Source organism: Stomoxys calcitrans, chromosome 5 (assembly GCF_963082655.1).
Source record: "Stomoxys calcitrans chromosome 5, idStoCalc2.1, whole genome shotgun sequence".
NCBI classification, from domain to species: Eukaryota; Metazoa; Arthropoda; class Insecta; order Diptera; family Muscidae; genus Stomoxys; species Stomoxys calcitrans.
Genome location: NC_081556.1, coordinates 117,220,392 through 117,237,855, shown reverse-complemented (window position 1 = coordinate 117,237,855; position 17,464 = coordinate 117,220,392). Strand labels below are relative to the sequence as shown.

The window sequence follows — 17,464 nt, the reverse complement described above, 5'->3', positions numbered from 1 at the left end:
GAAATTGGTTGTTATGACTTCTTACAACTATGTAGTTTAAATCGGTCTATAACCTGACATAGCTGCCATATAAACCGATCTAGTATCTTGACTTCTTAAGCCTCTAGAGGGCGCAATTCTTATCCGATTTGCCTGAAATTTTGCAGGAAATTGATTGTTATGACTTCCAACAACTGCGATAAATATGTTGCAAATAGGTACATAACCTTATATAGCTGCAATATAAACCGATCTGGGATCTTGACTTCTTAAGCCTCTAGAGGGCGCAATTATTATCCGATTTTGCTGAAATTGTGTACAACTGCTTCTCCCATGACCTTCTACATGCGTGTCCAATATGGTGTTAGTCGATTTATAGCCTGATACAGCTCCCATATAAATCGATCTCCCGATTATGCTTCTAGAGACCCTACAAGGCGCAATTCTTATCTGAATGGCCTGAAATATTATCCACCGACTTCTACTATGGTCTTCGACATTCAATTCACTTATGGTTCGAATCGGACTGTAACTTGATATATCTCCAATAGCATAACAGTTCTTATCCATTATTCTTTGTTTGCCTTAACAGAGATACCGCGCAAAGAACTCGACAAATGTGTTCCATGGTGGAGGTATATAAGATTCGGCCCGGCCGAATTTAGCACGCTCTTATTTTTTATTTTTTTTTTCATTTGACCTACAGTCGAACTATACAAGAATCGCAAGAGTTACTTAAAGGTAACAATTCTGATAAAAATTAATAAAAATTTCTCCAGAAACAAAATTTTAATGAATTTTTTCGAAAGATAAAATTTCAAAAAAATTATCCCTTAAGACAAAATTCCAGTAAAATTTTTTCTATAGGTAAAATTTTAATAAAATTTTCTTTAAAGAAAAAAACTTTATTTACAACAAAATTTTTTTTAAAACTGTTCACTGACTTACTAAAGCACTCCTACTTGTTTTCATATACTTGTGATTACATTGTACTTGTACTTAATTATGGATATATTAAATCCTTATTAATAAAAATGCAATAAACTTTTTGTTGTACAGAGAAGTTATTTTTTTCCTCCTCCATCTTTCATTCATTGGCCTTTCAATGTATTCGCTGTTGTTAATTTTATGGCTGGCTGTTATTGATTCAATTTTTTACTCTTTTTTTTGCAGGTTGTTGAATTAATTGATGCTGCGGCCATTAACTCTACCGCCGTAAGGTTGGATTGGGTTATGCATGTGAGCGTAACCGAGAAATATGTTGAGGTATGTATTGTTTTCCGGCCAACATGTGCCGTCTGCCTTGCTGTCTGCCCCGGGTGGTTGTGGTGGTGGTCTTGTTTTGTTGTGTTGTTTAAGGCAACACATTTTCTCGTAATTATATTTTATTTATTTTTTTTTTTTTTATTATTTTCAAAAGTCATAACCAACAACGTGTTAATTATGCTTTTAACTTATTTATGGATAATTTTCACTTATTTCTGTGTGTGTGCTTGTGTTTTTTTTTCCTTTTCTCCCCTTAGGGTCTATATATACGTTATCGTGATGTTAGCGCCAATTCACAGCAATACAATATCATGACTGTATTAAATCCATCGATTGAATCTCATGTGGTGGGTAATTTAAAGGAGTACACCAAGTATGAATTCTTTCTGGCGCCATTCTTTCAGACACTAGAAGGCCAGCCGAGTAATTCGAAGAATGTTCAAACCTATGAAGATGGTGAGTATTATGTATGCATATGGGTTACGGGGGGTGAAATGGTATATATTAAGTTGAAATATTTTTGAAGGTATAAATGAGATTTTTTATTAATATTATCTTATATATAAAATTGAATTTGTATTTCTTTGTTTGTTTCGTATAGACTCAAAAACCTTACCTTGAAATGTTCACAGATTGTGTAGGTTGATCTGGAAAGAAACATAGGCTATATAATTTTTTGATATCGAAGGGGGGGCGGACCCTCCCTTTTACCCCAAAAATTAAGCTAGTCGGTCTAGGAACAAGGTATTCAGGAGTAGAGTACGAATTTCATATTAAAAATTGGGTCAAAGTAACTGGGGGGGCCGCCCAACCCCAAAAACCCCCAAAAATAGGATATTTGGACGATCATGCCAATATGGAAGGACAAATAGGCTTAATAATTTTTTGATTTCGGAAGGGGGACCCTCCCCTTTAACCCAAAAGTACTACCCAAAAATAAAAGTGGACCGATCGGGACAATATGGTACTCAAATGAAAGGTATTCAGGAGTAGAGTACGAATTTCATATTGAAAATTGGGTCAAAGTAACTGGGGGGGCCGCCCCAATCCCAAAACCCCCTAAAATAGGATATTTGGACGATCATGACAATATGGGACTCAAATGATAGGTATTCGGTAGTAGAGTTTGAATTTTGGTCAGGAAGGACAAATAAGCTTTATAATTTGTTGATTTCGGAAGGGGGAGGACCCTCCCCCGTTACCCAAAAACACCACCCAAAATCAAAATGGACCGATCGGGACCATAAAGGTATCAAATGAATGGTATTGGAAAACAGAATACGAATATGATATTAAAATTTGGAGCGAAGTACCCATCGGGCCGCCCGTTCGTGTCATCGGGCCGGACGTTCATGTCAATATGGACCTCAAAGGAAAGGTATTCGGGAGTTGATTTCGATTCTGGCATACAAAATCTGATCGAAGTATAGGGGGTCACCCTACCCCCAAAAACGACTTAAAGGGGCATATGACCCATCATGACTATATGGGACTCGGTTTTTTTGTTTGTTCCGTAGAATCAAAAACGGCTGAAGCGATTTTCTTAAAATTTTCACAGATTGTGTAAGTTTGTCTGGAAGGAAACATAGGCTATATAATTTGTAGATATCGGATGGGGTTGGTTCCTTCCCCTTACACCAACAATGCCATCAAAAACCAAAAGTGGACCGATATGCACAATATGGGTATCAAATAAAAGGTATTGGAGACTAGAAAACGAATATCGTATTAAAATTTGTAATAAATACCCAGCGGACTTCTCCAACCCGCGATTTTCCTTCCAAAAATATGTCAAATAGGTTGATTGACCCATTTTGCCAATAAAGGACTCAAATTGAGCCTCTAGAGGGCGCAATTCTCGTCCGATTTGACTGAAATTTTGCGCGTAGTGTTTTGGTATCATTTGCAACAACTGTGTTAAGCATGGTTCAAATCGGTCCTTGTTTTGATATAGCTGCCATATAAACCAATCTTAGGACTTGACTTCTTGAACCTCTAGAGGGCGCAATTCTCGTCGATTTGACTGAAATTTTGCACGTAGTGTTTTGGTGGTGTTTTGGCATCACTTCCAACAACTGCGCTAAGTATGGTTCAAATCGGTCCATGTTTTGATATAGCTGCCTAGAATCCGATCTTGGGTCTTGACTTGTGCGCAATTGTCATCCGATTTGACTGACATTTTGCACGTGGTGTTGTGGCATCACTTCCAGTAACTGCGCTAAGTTTGGTTTAAATCGGTGCATGTTTTGATATAGCTCCTATATAAACCAATCTTAGGTCTTGTCTTCTTGTGCCGCTAGAGGGCGCAATTCTCATCCGATTTGACTGAAATTTTGCACGTAGTGTTTTGGTGGTGTTTTGGCATCACTTCCAACAACTGCGCTAAGTATGGTTCAAATCGGTCCATGTTTTGATATAGCTGCGATCTTGGGTCTTGACTTCTTGAACCTCTAGAGGGCGCAATTCTGTTACGCTTTGACTTTGACTATGTTTCAAATCGGTTCATAATCTAGTATAGCTGTCATAAAACCGATCTTAGATCTAGACTTTTTGAGCCTTTAGAGGGCGCAATTCTCATCCGATTTGGCTGAAATTTTGTTATGACTTCCATTAACTGTGCGAAGTATGGCGCAAATCGGTCCATAATCTGATATAGATGCCATATAAACCGATCTGGGATCTTGACTTCTTGAGCCTCTAGAGGGCGCAATTATCATCCGATTTTGCAGAAATTTTTTACAACGGCTTCTCTCATGACGTTCAAGATACGTGTCTAATATGGTCTGAATCGATCAATGGCTAGATACAGCTCCCATATAAACCCATCTCCCAATTTTGTTTCTTGAGCCCCTGCAAGGCACAATTCTTATCCGAATGAACTGAAATATTACACAATGACTTCTACAACATTCAGCATTCATTTGTGGTCTGAATCGGACTATAACTTGATATAGCTTTAATATCATAACAGTTCTTATTCAATATTCTTTGTTTGCCCAAAAAGATATACCGCGCATAGAACTCGACAAATGCGATCCGTGGTGGAGGGTATATAAGATTCGGCCCGGCCGAACTTAACACGCTATTACTTGCTATTACTAAAAAAATTTAGTTTAAAATTTTGTTTATATTTATTTTATTTGTGTTTCTGTAGAAAATTTTTTACAAATTTCATTTATTTTCCATTTTATTACGTTCTGCGAATTTTATTTCCTTCATATTTTTCCTCAATTTTCTCACTATTATTCCCTTAAAGTTCTGCTTAAGCCAAATTGACTAACCTAATGCTAGCAAAATTATTTCATTGTTTGTGGTTTTGCCAAAAGAAAAAATATTTTTGCTTCACCAAAAATTGCATGAAAATGTTCATTGGTTTCTGGTCGTAGAAGTATCATGGCATATTTGAAAGCAGCTTTCTACTACTCCACCACGTTTTCCTGCATAGCTAAACATTCATAAATGTTATGCGGTATATGTGGTGGTGGTGTTGGTGGTGGTGTAGATGTTAGGTATGGGGCATTTGTTTTTGAGTTTTGCAAAAACAAATGAATTTCAATAAATATAATTTGCTGTCTACTAACAATGAATATTAAGTGGTGAAAAGATTCCGCCAACGCCATTTTTTTTTTCAACCTAGCCCACCATTACCACAAAAATAAATAAATTTATTAAAATCTGCCACAATAACCGCAGAAAGTTTTTTTCGCCTCTTTGTTGTTTGCCCATGTGTTCTGGCGGTGGTTAATGTGGCTAAAAAGTTTAGACTGTAAACATTGTTTGGGGGTGACCTCAAAGAAGTTAATGCAGAGGGGCTAGATTAAAAAAAATCAAATATAGACAAAGTTTTCGTTTAAATTGAAAACCGAAATAGAAAATTGTTTCAAAATTACGCAGGGAGAAAGAAAATGTATGAATACAATCGAGAAGATGTTTAATGAATCTTGGAAGGAATAGAGAATGGCTTTTTTAAAATTCGATGTTTTAGATTTTTAAGCTTGAAAAATACGATGCCCTATCTTGTATTTAATTAGAGCAAATATTTAATAAGTTAAATAACGCTTCCACTTTTTTTAGAGAGAAGTTAGAAAGGAATAAACAAAAGTTCAGTGGTGAATAAATAAAAAAACTTTGAATTTTGTTTTTTTTTTTTTTAAGTACATTTGTAAATTTTATTCCATAAAAATCTTGAATAAAACAGTGATGCCTAATGTGGTTTTCATAAGCATTTTTTATTGCAATGACGGCTTGTTTAAATCTGATTGAAACGCCGTCCACCAGACCACAACACCATATAGCATTAAAGGTCTGACAACTGCAGTATACACCAAGTGCATGTGACGCGGTTTAAAATCCAACTTTTGCCAATGGCTCTCTTGCAGTTGTATAGGATAATGTGCTGCCCAGCAAAAAGCCAGGTATTTTGCGCTTTCAATGGATGAACAATCTTTTCTCCTAAGGAGACAGCAGCCACTGTGTGTAACTTGTAGACAATTTTTCTTACAAAATTTTTTAATTTGAATTTTTGTTTCCACTAAAAAAATTATTTTTTCCTTATTATACCCACCACCGAAGGATTGGGTATATTCATTCCTTTTGCAACACATCGAAATATCCATTTCCGACCCTATAAAGTATATAAAGGGTGATTTTTTTGAGGTTAGGATTTTCATGCATTAGTATTTGACAGATCACGTGGGATTTCAGACATGGTGTCAAAGAGAAAGATGCTCAGTATGCTTTGACATTTCATCATGAATAGACTTACTAACGAGCAACGCTGGAAAATCATTGAATTTTATTACCAAAATCAGTGTTCGGTTCGAAATGTGTTCAAATTTTGACAAATTTTGTTCAGCGATGAGGCTCATTTCTGGTTGAATGGCTACGTAAATAAGCAAAATTGCCGCATTTGGAGTGAAGAGCAACCAGAAGCCGTTCAAGAACTGCCCATGCATCCCGAAAAATGCACTGTTTGGTGTGGTTTGTACGCTGGTGGAATCATTGGACCGTATTTTTTCAAAGATGCTGTTGGACGCAACGTTACGGTGAATGAACACATTTCGAACCGAACACTGATTTTGGTAATAAAAGTCAATGATTTACAAGCGTTGCTCGTTAGTAAGTCTATTCATGATGAAATGTCAAAGCATACTGAGCATCTTTCTCTTTGACACCATGTCTGAAATCCCACGTGATCTGTCAAATACTAATGCATGAAAATCCTAACCTCAAAAAAATCACCCTTTATATATATATATTCTTGATCGTCGTAAAAATCTAAGACGATCTGGGCATGTCCGTCCGTCTGTCTGTTGAAATCACGCTAAACTCTTTAAAAATGAAGATATTGAGCTGAAACTTTGCACACATTCTTTTTTTGTTCATAATCAGGTTAAGTTCAAAGATGGGCTATATCGGACTTTATCTTGATATATCCCCCACATAGACAGATCCGCCGATTTAAGGTCCAAGGCCCGTAAAAGCCACATTTATTATCCGATTTTGCCAAAATTTGGAACAGTGAGTTGTGTTAGGCCAGTCGACATCCCTCTTCAATTTGGCCTAGATCGGTCCAGATTTGGATATAGCTGCCAATAGACCGATCCGCCGATTTAAGATCTTGGGCCCATAAAAGGCGCATTTATTATCCGATTTTGCTGAAATTTAGAACAAAGAGTTGTGTTAGGCCCTTCGACTTGGCAACATCAGATTTGGATATTGCTGCCATATAGATCGATCTCTCGATGTAAGGTCTTGGGCCTATAAAGGCGCTGTCAGTGAAATTTGGGATAGTGAGATGAATTTGGCCTTCGATATTCTTCTTGAAAACTTCCGAGATCGGACCAGATTTGGATATAGCTGCCGTGCCCTATATGGTTTAGATTGGTCTATATTTGGATATATTGGGTTGCCCAAAAAGTATTTGCGTATTTTTTAAAGAAAGTAAATGCACTTTTAAAAAAACTTAGAATGAACTTTAATCAAATATACTTTTTTTACACTTTTTTTCTAAAGCAAGCTAAAAGTAACAGAAGAAAGAATGCAATTACAGAGTCACAAGCTGTGAAAAATTTTGTCAATGCCAACTATATGAAAAATCCGCAATTACTTTTTGGGCAACCCAATAATTTTTTGATATCTGAAGAGGGAGCGGACCCTCCCCCTTACCCTAATTTTCAAAAATACCAGATCTCAGAGATGGGTAGGGCGATTTAAGCGAAATTTTATTTGCACACTTACACAAACCTGAAAACAAAAAAATTGGTATCAAAATCTGGGATGGGGTGCATAGGAGGGCCGCCCAACCCCAAAACCCGCCAAAAGGATTTATAGACCTATCACTGCAATATGGATATCAAATTAAAGGTATTTAAGAGTAGAAAACCAATCTGATATCCCATTGTAGGATAAGTGTTTCGTGGGTCACCCCACCCCCAAAAACCCCTCAAATCGGGCATATTTGCCGATCATGGCAATATGGATCTTAAATGAAAGGTGTTTCGGAGTCGAGCACGGGAGTCCATCACATCCCTTAAGAGGACTTTCACTGTTTAGTTCAAATATGAGGTATAAATTTGGTATAAATTTAAGTGTAGAAAAAACCGCAGAAAAATTGGAATACATTTTCAACTGAAATTAAAAAAAAATCCTAATTTAAAGTACTCCTCTCCAACATAGCATTATCGGGCGCAGCAGAGCGGGCCGGGCTCAGCTAGTTTCATCTTTATATAGGGAATTTTGGCCATTCGGAATAAATGTTATTTCATTATACCTAAAAGTATGCAATAAATTGAACTGCAAACCAGCAACATATGCTGTATTGTATTTATCCAATCCGTCTTTCTGTGGAAAGCTGACTGATATTATCTTTCCTGCTTCTTCTGATTTATTAAATGGAAACCTATTTCAAGTAAAATAACAACAACTTTCAATTTATATGGAAAAAAAATATTTTTTTTTATTTTTGTTAAGAACTTTTCATATTTTCAAAATAAATCTCGCATTACCCTTGACATTTTTCATAATTTATTTGAACTTTTTATTTGTTTTTTTAAATCCGCTGTTTGTTAACCTTGCAAACTGCAAAGCTAGAAGATATGCGCGTTTAACTTTTCTATGAACCATTGGAAACAAAAAAATAATTTTCAAATTCATATAATTGCCAAAGGACACGTTTAAATGCCATGGCAGCACATAGGCAATTTCTGAAGGTAGAAAACAAATAACAGGAAATCCATGGTTGAGTTGTACAAATGAAAGTCAACCAAGGGAATTACGAAGCCTTTCTCTGAAAAAAAGTTCTGAAAAAGTTAATCAGACTCGTCGCGAGAGAAAAACAAGAAAGGAAATGAATGGGAAAACTTTTTAAACGAATAAAATATCCTACTAAATTCCCCATGATCATTCCAATTAAGGAACAGGCGATACTTCTCTTATATCACTGAGTGTAGGCCGATTAAAGATTAAGCTCAATGTATCAAACCAGAAAAAATTAAAGCTTCTAGGAAACGAACATGGATGGTCGGGAGACCGGTTTACATGGGAGCTATATCAGGTTATATACTGATTTAGACCGCACTTGACACAATTGTTGAAAGTCGTAACAGAACACCGCATGCAAAATTTCAGCCAAATCGGACAAAAATTGCGTCTTATAAGGACTCAAGAAGGAAATTGGTTTATATGGGAGCTATATCCGGTTATAGACCGATTCGGACCGCACATATTCCAGTTGTTGAAAGTCATAACAGAAGACTGAATGCAAAATTTTAGCCAAATCGAACGAAAATTGCGGCTTATAAGGCTTAAAAAGTCAAATCTGGAGATTGGTTTATATGGGAGCTATATCAGGTTACCGACCGATTTGGACCGTACATGGCATAGTTGTTGGAAGTCTTGACAGAACACTATGGGCAAAATTTCAGCCAAATCGGACAAAAATTGCAGCTTCCAGTTGCTCAAGAAGTCAAATCAGGAGATCGGTTTATATGGGAGCTATATCGGGTTATAGACCGATTTGAACCGTACTTGGCACAGTTGTTGGAAGTCATAACAGAACACTATGGGCAAAATTTCAGCCAAATCGGACAAAAATTATAGCTTCCAGGGGCTCATGAAGTCAAATCGGGAGATCGGTTTATATGGGAGCTATATCAGGTTATAGACCGATTTGAACCGTACTTGGCATAGTTGTTGGAAGTCTTGACAGAACACATGGGCAAAATTTCAGTCAAATCGGACAAAAATTATAGTTTCCAGGGGCTCAAGAAGTCAAATCGGGAGATCGGTTTATATGGGAGCTATATCTGTATCTGAACCGATATGGCCCACATTCAATCCCCAACGACCTACATCAATATTAAGCATCTGTGCAAAATTTTAAGCTGCTAGCTCTACGCGTTCGACCGCTATCGTGATTTCGACAGACGGACGGACGGACATGGCTAGATCGATTCAGAATGTCAAGACGATCAAGAATCATATACCTTATGGGGTCTTAGACGAATATTTCGAGGAGTTTGTTGTATAGAATGCGGGTATATTAAATTCGCCATTTCGTTGGCAACCCCTTTAAATATTGGCTCAAGTCTCTGTAAGGAATATATTTTATGCAACGCCAAATGACTAATTTATCGCAGTGCATCCTTCTGTCTGCCAAAAGCACTCTAACTTTTGGGCAAGTAAGACTTGTCATGTGAAGTGTTGTACAAATACCTTTTATTGGTGAAGGTTGGTTAGAATTGTAATTGGGCCAAATCGGCCTTTGTGGAAAAATAGTTTCCTTATCTATTTCTCCACAAAGGCCGATTTGGCCGATCTTCTGATTCAACACCTTGAACCTCTGGAAGAATCAATTCTAGTATGACTTTCAACGTATCCAAGTATAGCCGTAAATAGTGTGAAATCTAAAATCTAAAACGGCAGACCACCGTAGCTCAGAGGTAAACATGTCCTCCTATGACGCTGAACGCCTGGGTTCGAATCCTGGCGAGACCATCAGAAAATATTTTCAGCGGTGGTTTTCCCCTCCTAATGCTGGTAACATTTGTGAAGTACTATGCCAAATAAAACTTCCCTCCAAAGAGGTATCGTACTGCGGCACGCCGTTCGGACTCGGCTATAAAAAGGTGGCTCCTTATCATTGAGCTTAAAATTAAATCGAACTTCGCTCATTGATAATGTGAGAAGTTTGCCCCTGTTCCTTAGTGGAATGTTCATGGGCAAACATTGGTGTTTGGTTTGTAAAATCTAAAGTCCGATTTTTGGGAATATTTTGGGAGTAGATTTCATAATCGACTTCCTACATACATTTCAAGTCATTGTGGTTAACACTTGGCATAAGAGTTCCATGATCAAGCGAATGTAAGACTTGGCCCCGCTTAAATAAAAAAAACTAAAAATTCCCTTTTAGTTATTTTTTTGTAAAGAATATTGACTTTCTCCTATAGCTCTTAAAGCCTTTTTGGAGTCAGAGATAACATACGTGACACTTATATTATTAAATGTCTACAGTAAAATTTCCCTGCACAACTTCTTCCCTCGAGATACATTTGGCTGTAACACGCTCCTGCCTTTAGGTCCTTCCAAATGCACATATGTGTATATTTTTCTGACTTTTGTTTATGGAAAATATTATTTTATTTATTTTTGGTTTTAGTTTTATATTCACCCGCATTGTGGTAGTTCCTATGAAAACTTTCTGCAATTTCTTCATTTGTATGCTATTTTTTTTTTGTTTGCAGTACCCTCGGCACCACCTGACAACATACAAATTGGCATGTACAATCTAACAGCAGGCTGGGTAAGATGGTCATCCCCACCGCCCCAGCATCACAATGGCAACTTGTTGGGCTACAAAATTGAGGTAAGTCACGATTCTTTAGCCGCTGCTGCTGCTGCTGCTGCCCTCCCAATAGGGAGCCTTTCCCATTGATGTCTAAAACAAACCAAATAAACCGCCAGCATACATAATTAATAGTTTTGTTTTTCCACATTCATATGATGCGAGTGGCGGTTTTTCGTTTGCTTTGGACGACTTTGCAAGGGAAAACTATTTGGCAAACAAACGTGAAAAACAACATGCAGCTTACCACCGCCTCAGCGGTAGGGATAAAATTTATGAAAAATTTAGATCCCCCTCTCTCCCCCTCTCTCTCGTGTGTATTTTATGTATTCATGATTGTTCTGCTGTATGTTGTAGTAGTTGATATTTATAAATGTATGTAACTGTCATTATTTATTCTCATTGTTCCATCGTTGTGTCTTTTCTTTTGTGCGCTGTTTTTCTAATACAGGTGACTGCTGGCAATACCATGAAAGTTTTGGCCAATATGACTCTAAATGCAACAACCACCTCGGTGTTGCTGAACAACTTGACAACGGGTGCCACATACAATGTACGCTTGAATTCGTTTACAAAAGCAGGCGAAGGACCCTATTCTCAACCGGTAAGTTGGAAAAGAAGTGATTGGAGATTGAAGCATAAAGATGGTATAAAGGTTTAAAGAAACAAATTTAAATGTGAAAGAAACAAATTTTCCCCAAAAAAGGTGAAGTTTTAAGGACATTTTTATGAATTTTTCTTTAAAAACAAAATTTCAGCGAAAATTTCTCTAAAGACAAAATTTCAGCGAAATTTTCTCTAAAGACAAAATTTCAGCGAAATTTTTCTAAAGACAAAATTTCAGTGAAATTTTTCTAAAGACAAAATTTCAGTGAAATTTTTCTAAAGACAAAATTTCAGTGAAATTTTTTCTAAAGACAAAATTTCAGTGAAATTTTTTCTAAAGACAAAATTTCAGTGAAATTTTTTCTCAAGACAAAATTTCAGTGAAATTTTTTCTAAAGACAAAATTTCAGTGAAATATTTTCTAAAGACAAAATTTCAGCGAAATTTTTTCTAAAGACAAAATTTCAGTGAAATTTTTTCTAAAGACAAAATTTCAGTGAAATTTTTTCTAAAAACAAAATTTCAGTGAAATTTTTTCTAAAGAGAAAATTTCAGTGAAATTTTTTCTAAAGAGAAAATTTCAGTGAAATTTTTTCTAAAGAGAAAATTTCAGTGAAATTTTTTCTAAAGAGAAAATTTCAGTGAAATTTTTTCTAAAGAGAAAATTTCAGTGAAATTTTTTCTAAAGAGAAAATTTCAGTAAAATTTTTTTAAAGACAAAATTTCAGTGAAAATTTTTCTAAAGACAAAATTTCAGTGAAATTTTTTCTAAAGACAAAATTTCAGTGAAATTTTTTCTAAAGACAAAATTTCAGTGAAATTTTTTCTAAAGACAAAATTTCAGTGAAATTTTTTCTAAAGACAAATTTTTCTAAAGACAAATTTTTTCTAAAGACAAAATTTCAGTGAAATTTTTTCTAAAGACAAAATTTCAGTGAAATTTTTTCTAAAGACAAAATTTCAGTGAAATTTTTTCTAAAGACAAAATTTCAGTGAAATTTTTCCTAAAATTTCGGATGTGACAAAATTCGGATGTGACAAAATTTCACTGAAATTTTGTCACATCCGAAATTTTTCTAAAGACAAAAATTCAGTGAAATTTGTTTTCAGTGAAATTTGTTCTAAAGACAAAATTTCATTAAATTTTTTTCTAAAGATAAAATTTCAGTGAAATTTTTTCTAAAGACTAAATTTGAGAGAAATTTTTCCTAAAGACAAAATTTCAGTGAAATTTTTTCTAAAAACCAAATTTCGGCGAAATTTTTCTTAAAGACAAAATTTCACTGAATTTTTTTTTTAAATTTCTGTAAAATTTTTCTATAAACAAAATTTCAGCGAAATTTTCTTTAAGCCTAAATTTTGGTGAAAGATAAGAACATTTCAATGAAATGTTGTACTTTAAAGACAAAATTTTTGGGAAATCTATTTTTGGTTTGTTAGTTTGTTTGTGTTCCATATAGACTCAAAAACGGCTGCACCGATTTTTATGTAAATAGGGTACTAAATGTTGTAATAAATCGTAGGGTACTACATTTATTGATATCCGAAGTTGGGGCGGACCCTCCCCCTTACCGCCCTCTCAAAAACGCCACATCTCGGACCTATGCCACCTTATAATACCTGAAAAACCACAAATTGGTATAATATGTTGGTGTCAACTAACATGGGGGAACGCCCCATCTCAAAACCCACCCGAACGGACATGTTTAGCGATTAGGCCAATATAGGTGTCAAAAGAAAGGTATTTAAGAGTAGAGTACGAACTTGGCATAAAAACGTCACCCTTCGTGTCAGGGGATCCACCACCCCCAAAAACACCACCCCAAAACACCACCCACCCAACACTTACCGCTTTGGGCATTATGGGTATCAAATGAAAGGCATTTAAAAGTAGAGTACGAACTTAGCATAAAAATGTCACTCTTATTGTCGGGGGATGCATCACCCAACATGACACTTTTACCGTTTTGGGCAATATAGGTATCAAATAAAAAGTGTTTAAATAAAACGTGAATACAAATCTGACTCAAAAATGAATTCCTTGGTGTCTGAGGGGCATCAGCAGGACATATATAACGATTGAGAAAATATGGATATCAAATGATTGGTATTTAAAAGTAGAGTAAAAAGCTGATATAAAAATGTATTCTTTGGTGTCTGAGGCGCCGCCCACCCCCACTCCTCAACAGGACATATTTACCGATTGGGAATATATGGATATCAAGTGGATATCGAAGTTGAGTACACATCCATTATAAGAATTTGGTCCAAGGTGTCTACGCGGCCTCTGCAACCATAAAAACCCCCTAAAATGGGGATTGAATGTCCAACGTTACAAAATGGGTATCAAATGAAAGATCTTTGGGAGTTGACTACAAATCTGGTATACACATTTGGGACAGAGTCTGGGACCGGTCCACACACTAAATACCTTTCAAAAGAACGGGTTCGAGCGGGATAATATGTGAATTGAAAGAATGGTCTATGTCAGCAGAGTTCGAATCTAATGTTGATATAAGGATTCAAATATCTGGGTCACATCATGCTATCCAGTCGTTCAGCAGGACGGGTGGTCTAAAAGTGCCGCGCCACCAATATGGGGCTTAAATGAAAGGTATTTCAGACTAGAGCACGAACCTGATATATGGGAGTCCACTTCACCCCCAAAAATACCCACCTAACGGCTCATATTTACCGACCATAGCAATATGAGGCTCAAATGAAAGGTATTTGAGTGAAAAGCACCAATATGACATCCACATTGGGGCGAAATATCTGAAAAGCTGTATCAACATCCCCCAAACAGGTCCGCAACGAATTTGCAAAAGTGAGCTCGTAGTCCTATGTGTCCCGTTATGATACCAAAAGCTATACTCACCTCCTTCTTACTTCCTTTCAGTAATAGCCTTGTCCACTCATGACCCAGATCACCCCATAGAATTTTCGCCGTCCTACCGACCATTTCACTGTTCAACATTGCTACATGCTCCTAAGTACCGATGTCTTTTAGCCGCGAAAGCAGGGCAATGACATAGAAAATGATCCAACGTCTTATCATCTTCCTCACATGCTATCACTTGCCGCAACGATTTTGCAAAAGTGAGCTCGTAGTCCTATGTGTCCCGTTATGATACCATCCGTGTAACATTATCTTCCAGATGGCAATATTAGGTTTCCGTCAGTGCAAGACTGTGCCACTGGCAGCAGTGCCTCGCAGTCGACCTCAAGAGTCGTCTCAGGTATCCGATCGGAAACCTGTACTCTACCTTCCAGGTTTCCTATCGTCGCCTCAATTATACGCGACGTATGGTATGAGCTGCTCCCATCCTCAATCCATTCTGCCATCGCAGCAGTGGCTGCCTCACACTTAATCTGTATGTCAATGGGTCGTATATCTAGAAGGCGCTTGAGACTTAACACAAATACTTCCTATTAGTGTAGGTCGTTTGGGATTGTAAATGGGCCTTATCGGTCCATGTTTTCATATAGCCCATACAAACCCATTTCGTATCTTAACTTCTTGAACCTCAAGATTCTTATTCGATTTGGCTGAAATTTTGTATGAGGTTTCTTTGTTATGACTCTTTTGTTTCGACTTCCAATAATTATGCCAAATGTGGTCGAAATCGGCTCATAACGTGGTATAGCGGCCATATGAACCGATCTACCGATCGGTGTCTATAGAGAGCGCACTACTTATCCGATTTAGCTGAAATTTTCTGCACTGACTCCTCCTATGACCTTCAACATACATGCCGAATATGGTCTCAAACGGTCTATAACCTGATATATATAGCACCCATTTATAGCTATCTACCGAATGCACTTCTTGACCCTATAAAGGGCGCAATTCTTATCCGATTGGGCTGATTTTTGCACAATGACTTATGCTATGGGATTCAACATCCAAAGTATGGTCTGAATCGTTCCATAACCTGATATGTCTCCAATATAATCCGATATCCAAAATATACTTCTTCAGCCTCTAGATGCCACAACTCTTATCCAGGTTGGCTAAAATTTTGCACGATGACTTTTCCTAAGAATTACAACAGATGTACCAAGTATGGTTCCGATCGGTCCAAAACCTGATATACCTTCCATTTAAGCCGATCTCACAAATATGCTTTTTAAGCATCTAGAGGGCGCAATTCTTATGGGATTTGGCTGAAATGATTTCTCCTATGTCCTTCAACATACCTGGCAAATATGATCTCAATCGGTCTATAACCTGATATATGTAGCTCCCATATATCCGATCTCCCGATATCACTTCTTGAGCCTATAGAGAGCGAAATTCTTCTACTATGGTATGCAACACCCAAACCAATTATGGTCTGAGTCGTTCCATAACCTGATATGACTCCAAAATAAACCGATCTCCAAAATATACTTCTTCAGACTCTAGATGCCACAACTTTGAACGATGACTGTTCCTAAGAACTACAACTGATGTACCAAGTATGGTTCTGATTGGTCCAAGACCTGATATAGTTCTCATTGAAACCGATCTCATAAATATACTTCTTAAGCCTCTAGAGGGCGCAATTCGTATCCAAGCATATAAAATATCCAGGGGATTTTTTGTTCTGACCTCCCATTATCCTTTTTTTTAAGTATTACCTATAATGAAAAACCGTCCAAAGAACTTGATAAATGCGATTCATCGTGGAGGGTATATAAGATTCGGCCCCGCAATCTTTTATTTGTTTTATTTAAATGTATTTTTTTGTTAAATTAAACAATTTGTAATCGCAATATTTTTGATACCAATTAACTTTTTTGCTTTTCAAACATTGACCTTAAATTTATCGTTGCATACTTTTAGGTCTCGTTGTTCATGGATCCTGCACACTTGGTGCATCCACCACGTGCTCATCCAAGCGGATCGCACAGCAGCATCACTGGTCACACTGGCAGCAATGGCGAGGGTGGCCACTTTGCCTATCATCCCAATGGGGTGCCCGGCATGCCCGATGATGCAGCCACGACAACCACTCAACGTAAATCAACAACCGTGGTGCATGAAACATGGTTTATGGCTCTTGTGATAACAATGCTATTGGCCATATTGGTATCCGCAGCAGCTGCAATGTTGTTCTTCAAACGAAGGCATCAGTTAACAAAAGAACTGGGACATTTGAGTGGTAAGTGATGTTGCAGAGATACTCGTACATGTACAGATTCTGTTTTTGGGTTGCATTTTTATTAAGCATTATTGAAATGCAGCAACAGAAAATCAAATCAAATGGGTTTTTCTTCATTCATACTAAAATGCAGTTGCAGATAATTTTTTTTTTTTTTTGTGGTATGGCTAAGAGGGGGAAGTAAGAATATGAAGTGGTGGCACAATTTCATTTTGCTGTAGAAGGGGATTAAACAATGTGTGGTTAAGATGTTTTTTTGTTTGCTTAAAAAATACCAGCAACGAATTAATTGGCAAGATTTTCTTTGTGCTGTGGTGGTTAGAGTCACCACCACAAATGAACTTTGCCAATTAATGAAGCCAGCCGACTGTAGAAAACCACAAATTTAATGAAAATTAAGTTGAAACAAAATATGAGTTCACTTATTGAGTTTGGAACATTATTCTGTTCTTTATGCAAAAATGAACTTCTATAAATACTGTCAATTAGTAAAGGCTTTTAAAGATAAAGTAGGGAGAATTATGTTTTTTATTGACCTCCAAAGCTCATTGACCATTCTTTTTTGTATTTGTAATTAAGGAGTTGTGCTTTATGAGATTTATGAGTACAGTACAGGTTGATG

At 36.7% G+C, this 17,464-nt stretch overlaps 1 protein-coding gene across 1 annotated transcript in view; it reads left to right on the top strand.

Annotated features, from left to right (window-relative positions):
• LOC106082778 (roundabout homolog 2) overlaps positions 1–17,464 on the top strand; it is a 200,444-nt gene that overhangs the window by 166,919 nt on the left and 16,061 nt on the right. The window contains exons 13-17 of the mRNA XM_059369918.1: positions 1,153–1,245; positions 1,503–1,701; positions 10,989–11,110; positions 11,541–11,693; positions 16,524–16,842. Coding sequence (XP_059225901.1) covers positions 1,153–1,245; positions 1,503–1,701; positions 10,989–11,110; positions 11,541–11,693; positions 16,524–16,842 — 886 coding nt within the window. The remainder of the gene's footprint in view (positions 1–1,152; positions 1,246–1,502; positions 1,702–10,988; positions 11,111–11,540; positions 11,694–16,523; positions 16,843–17,464) is intronic.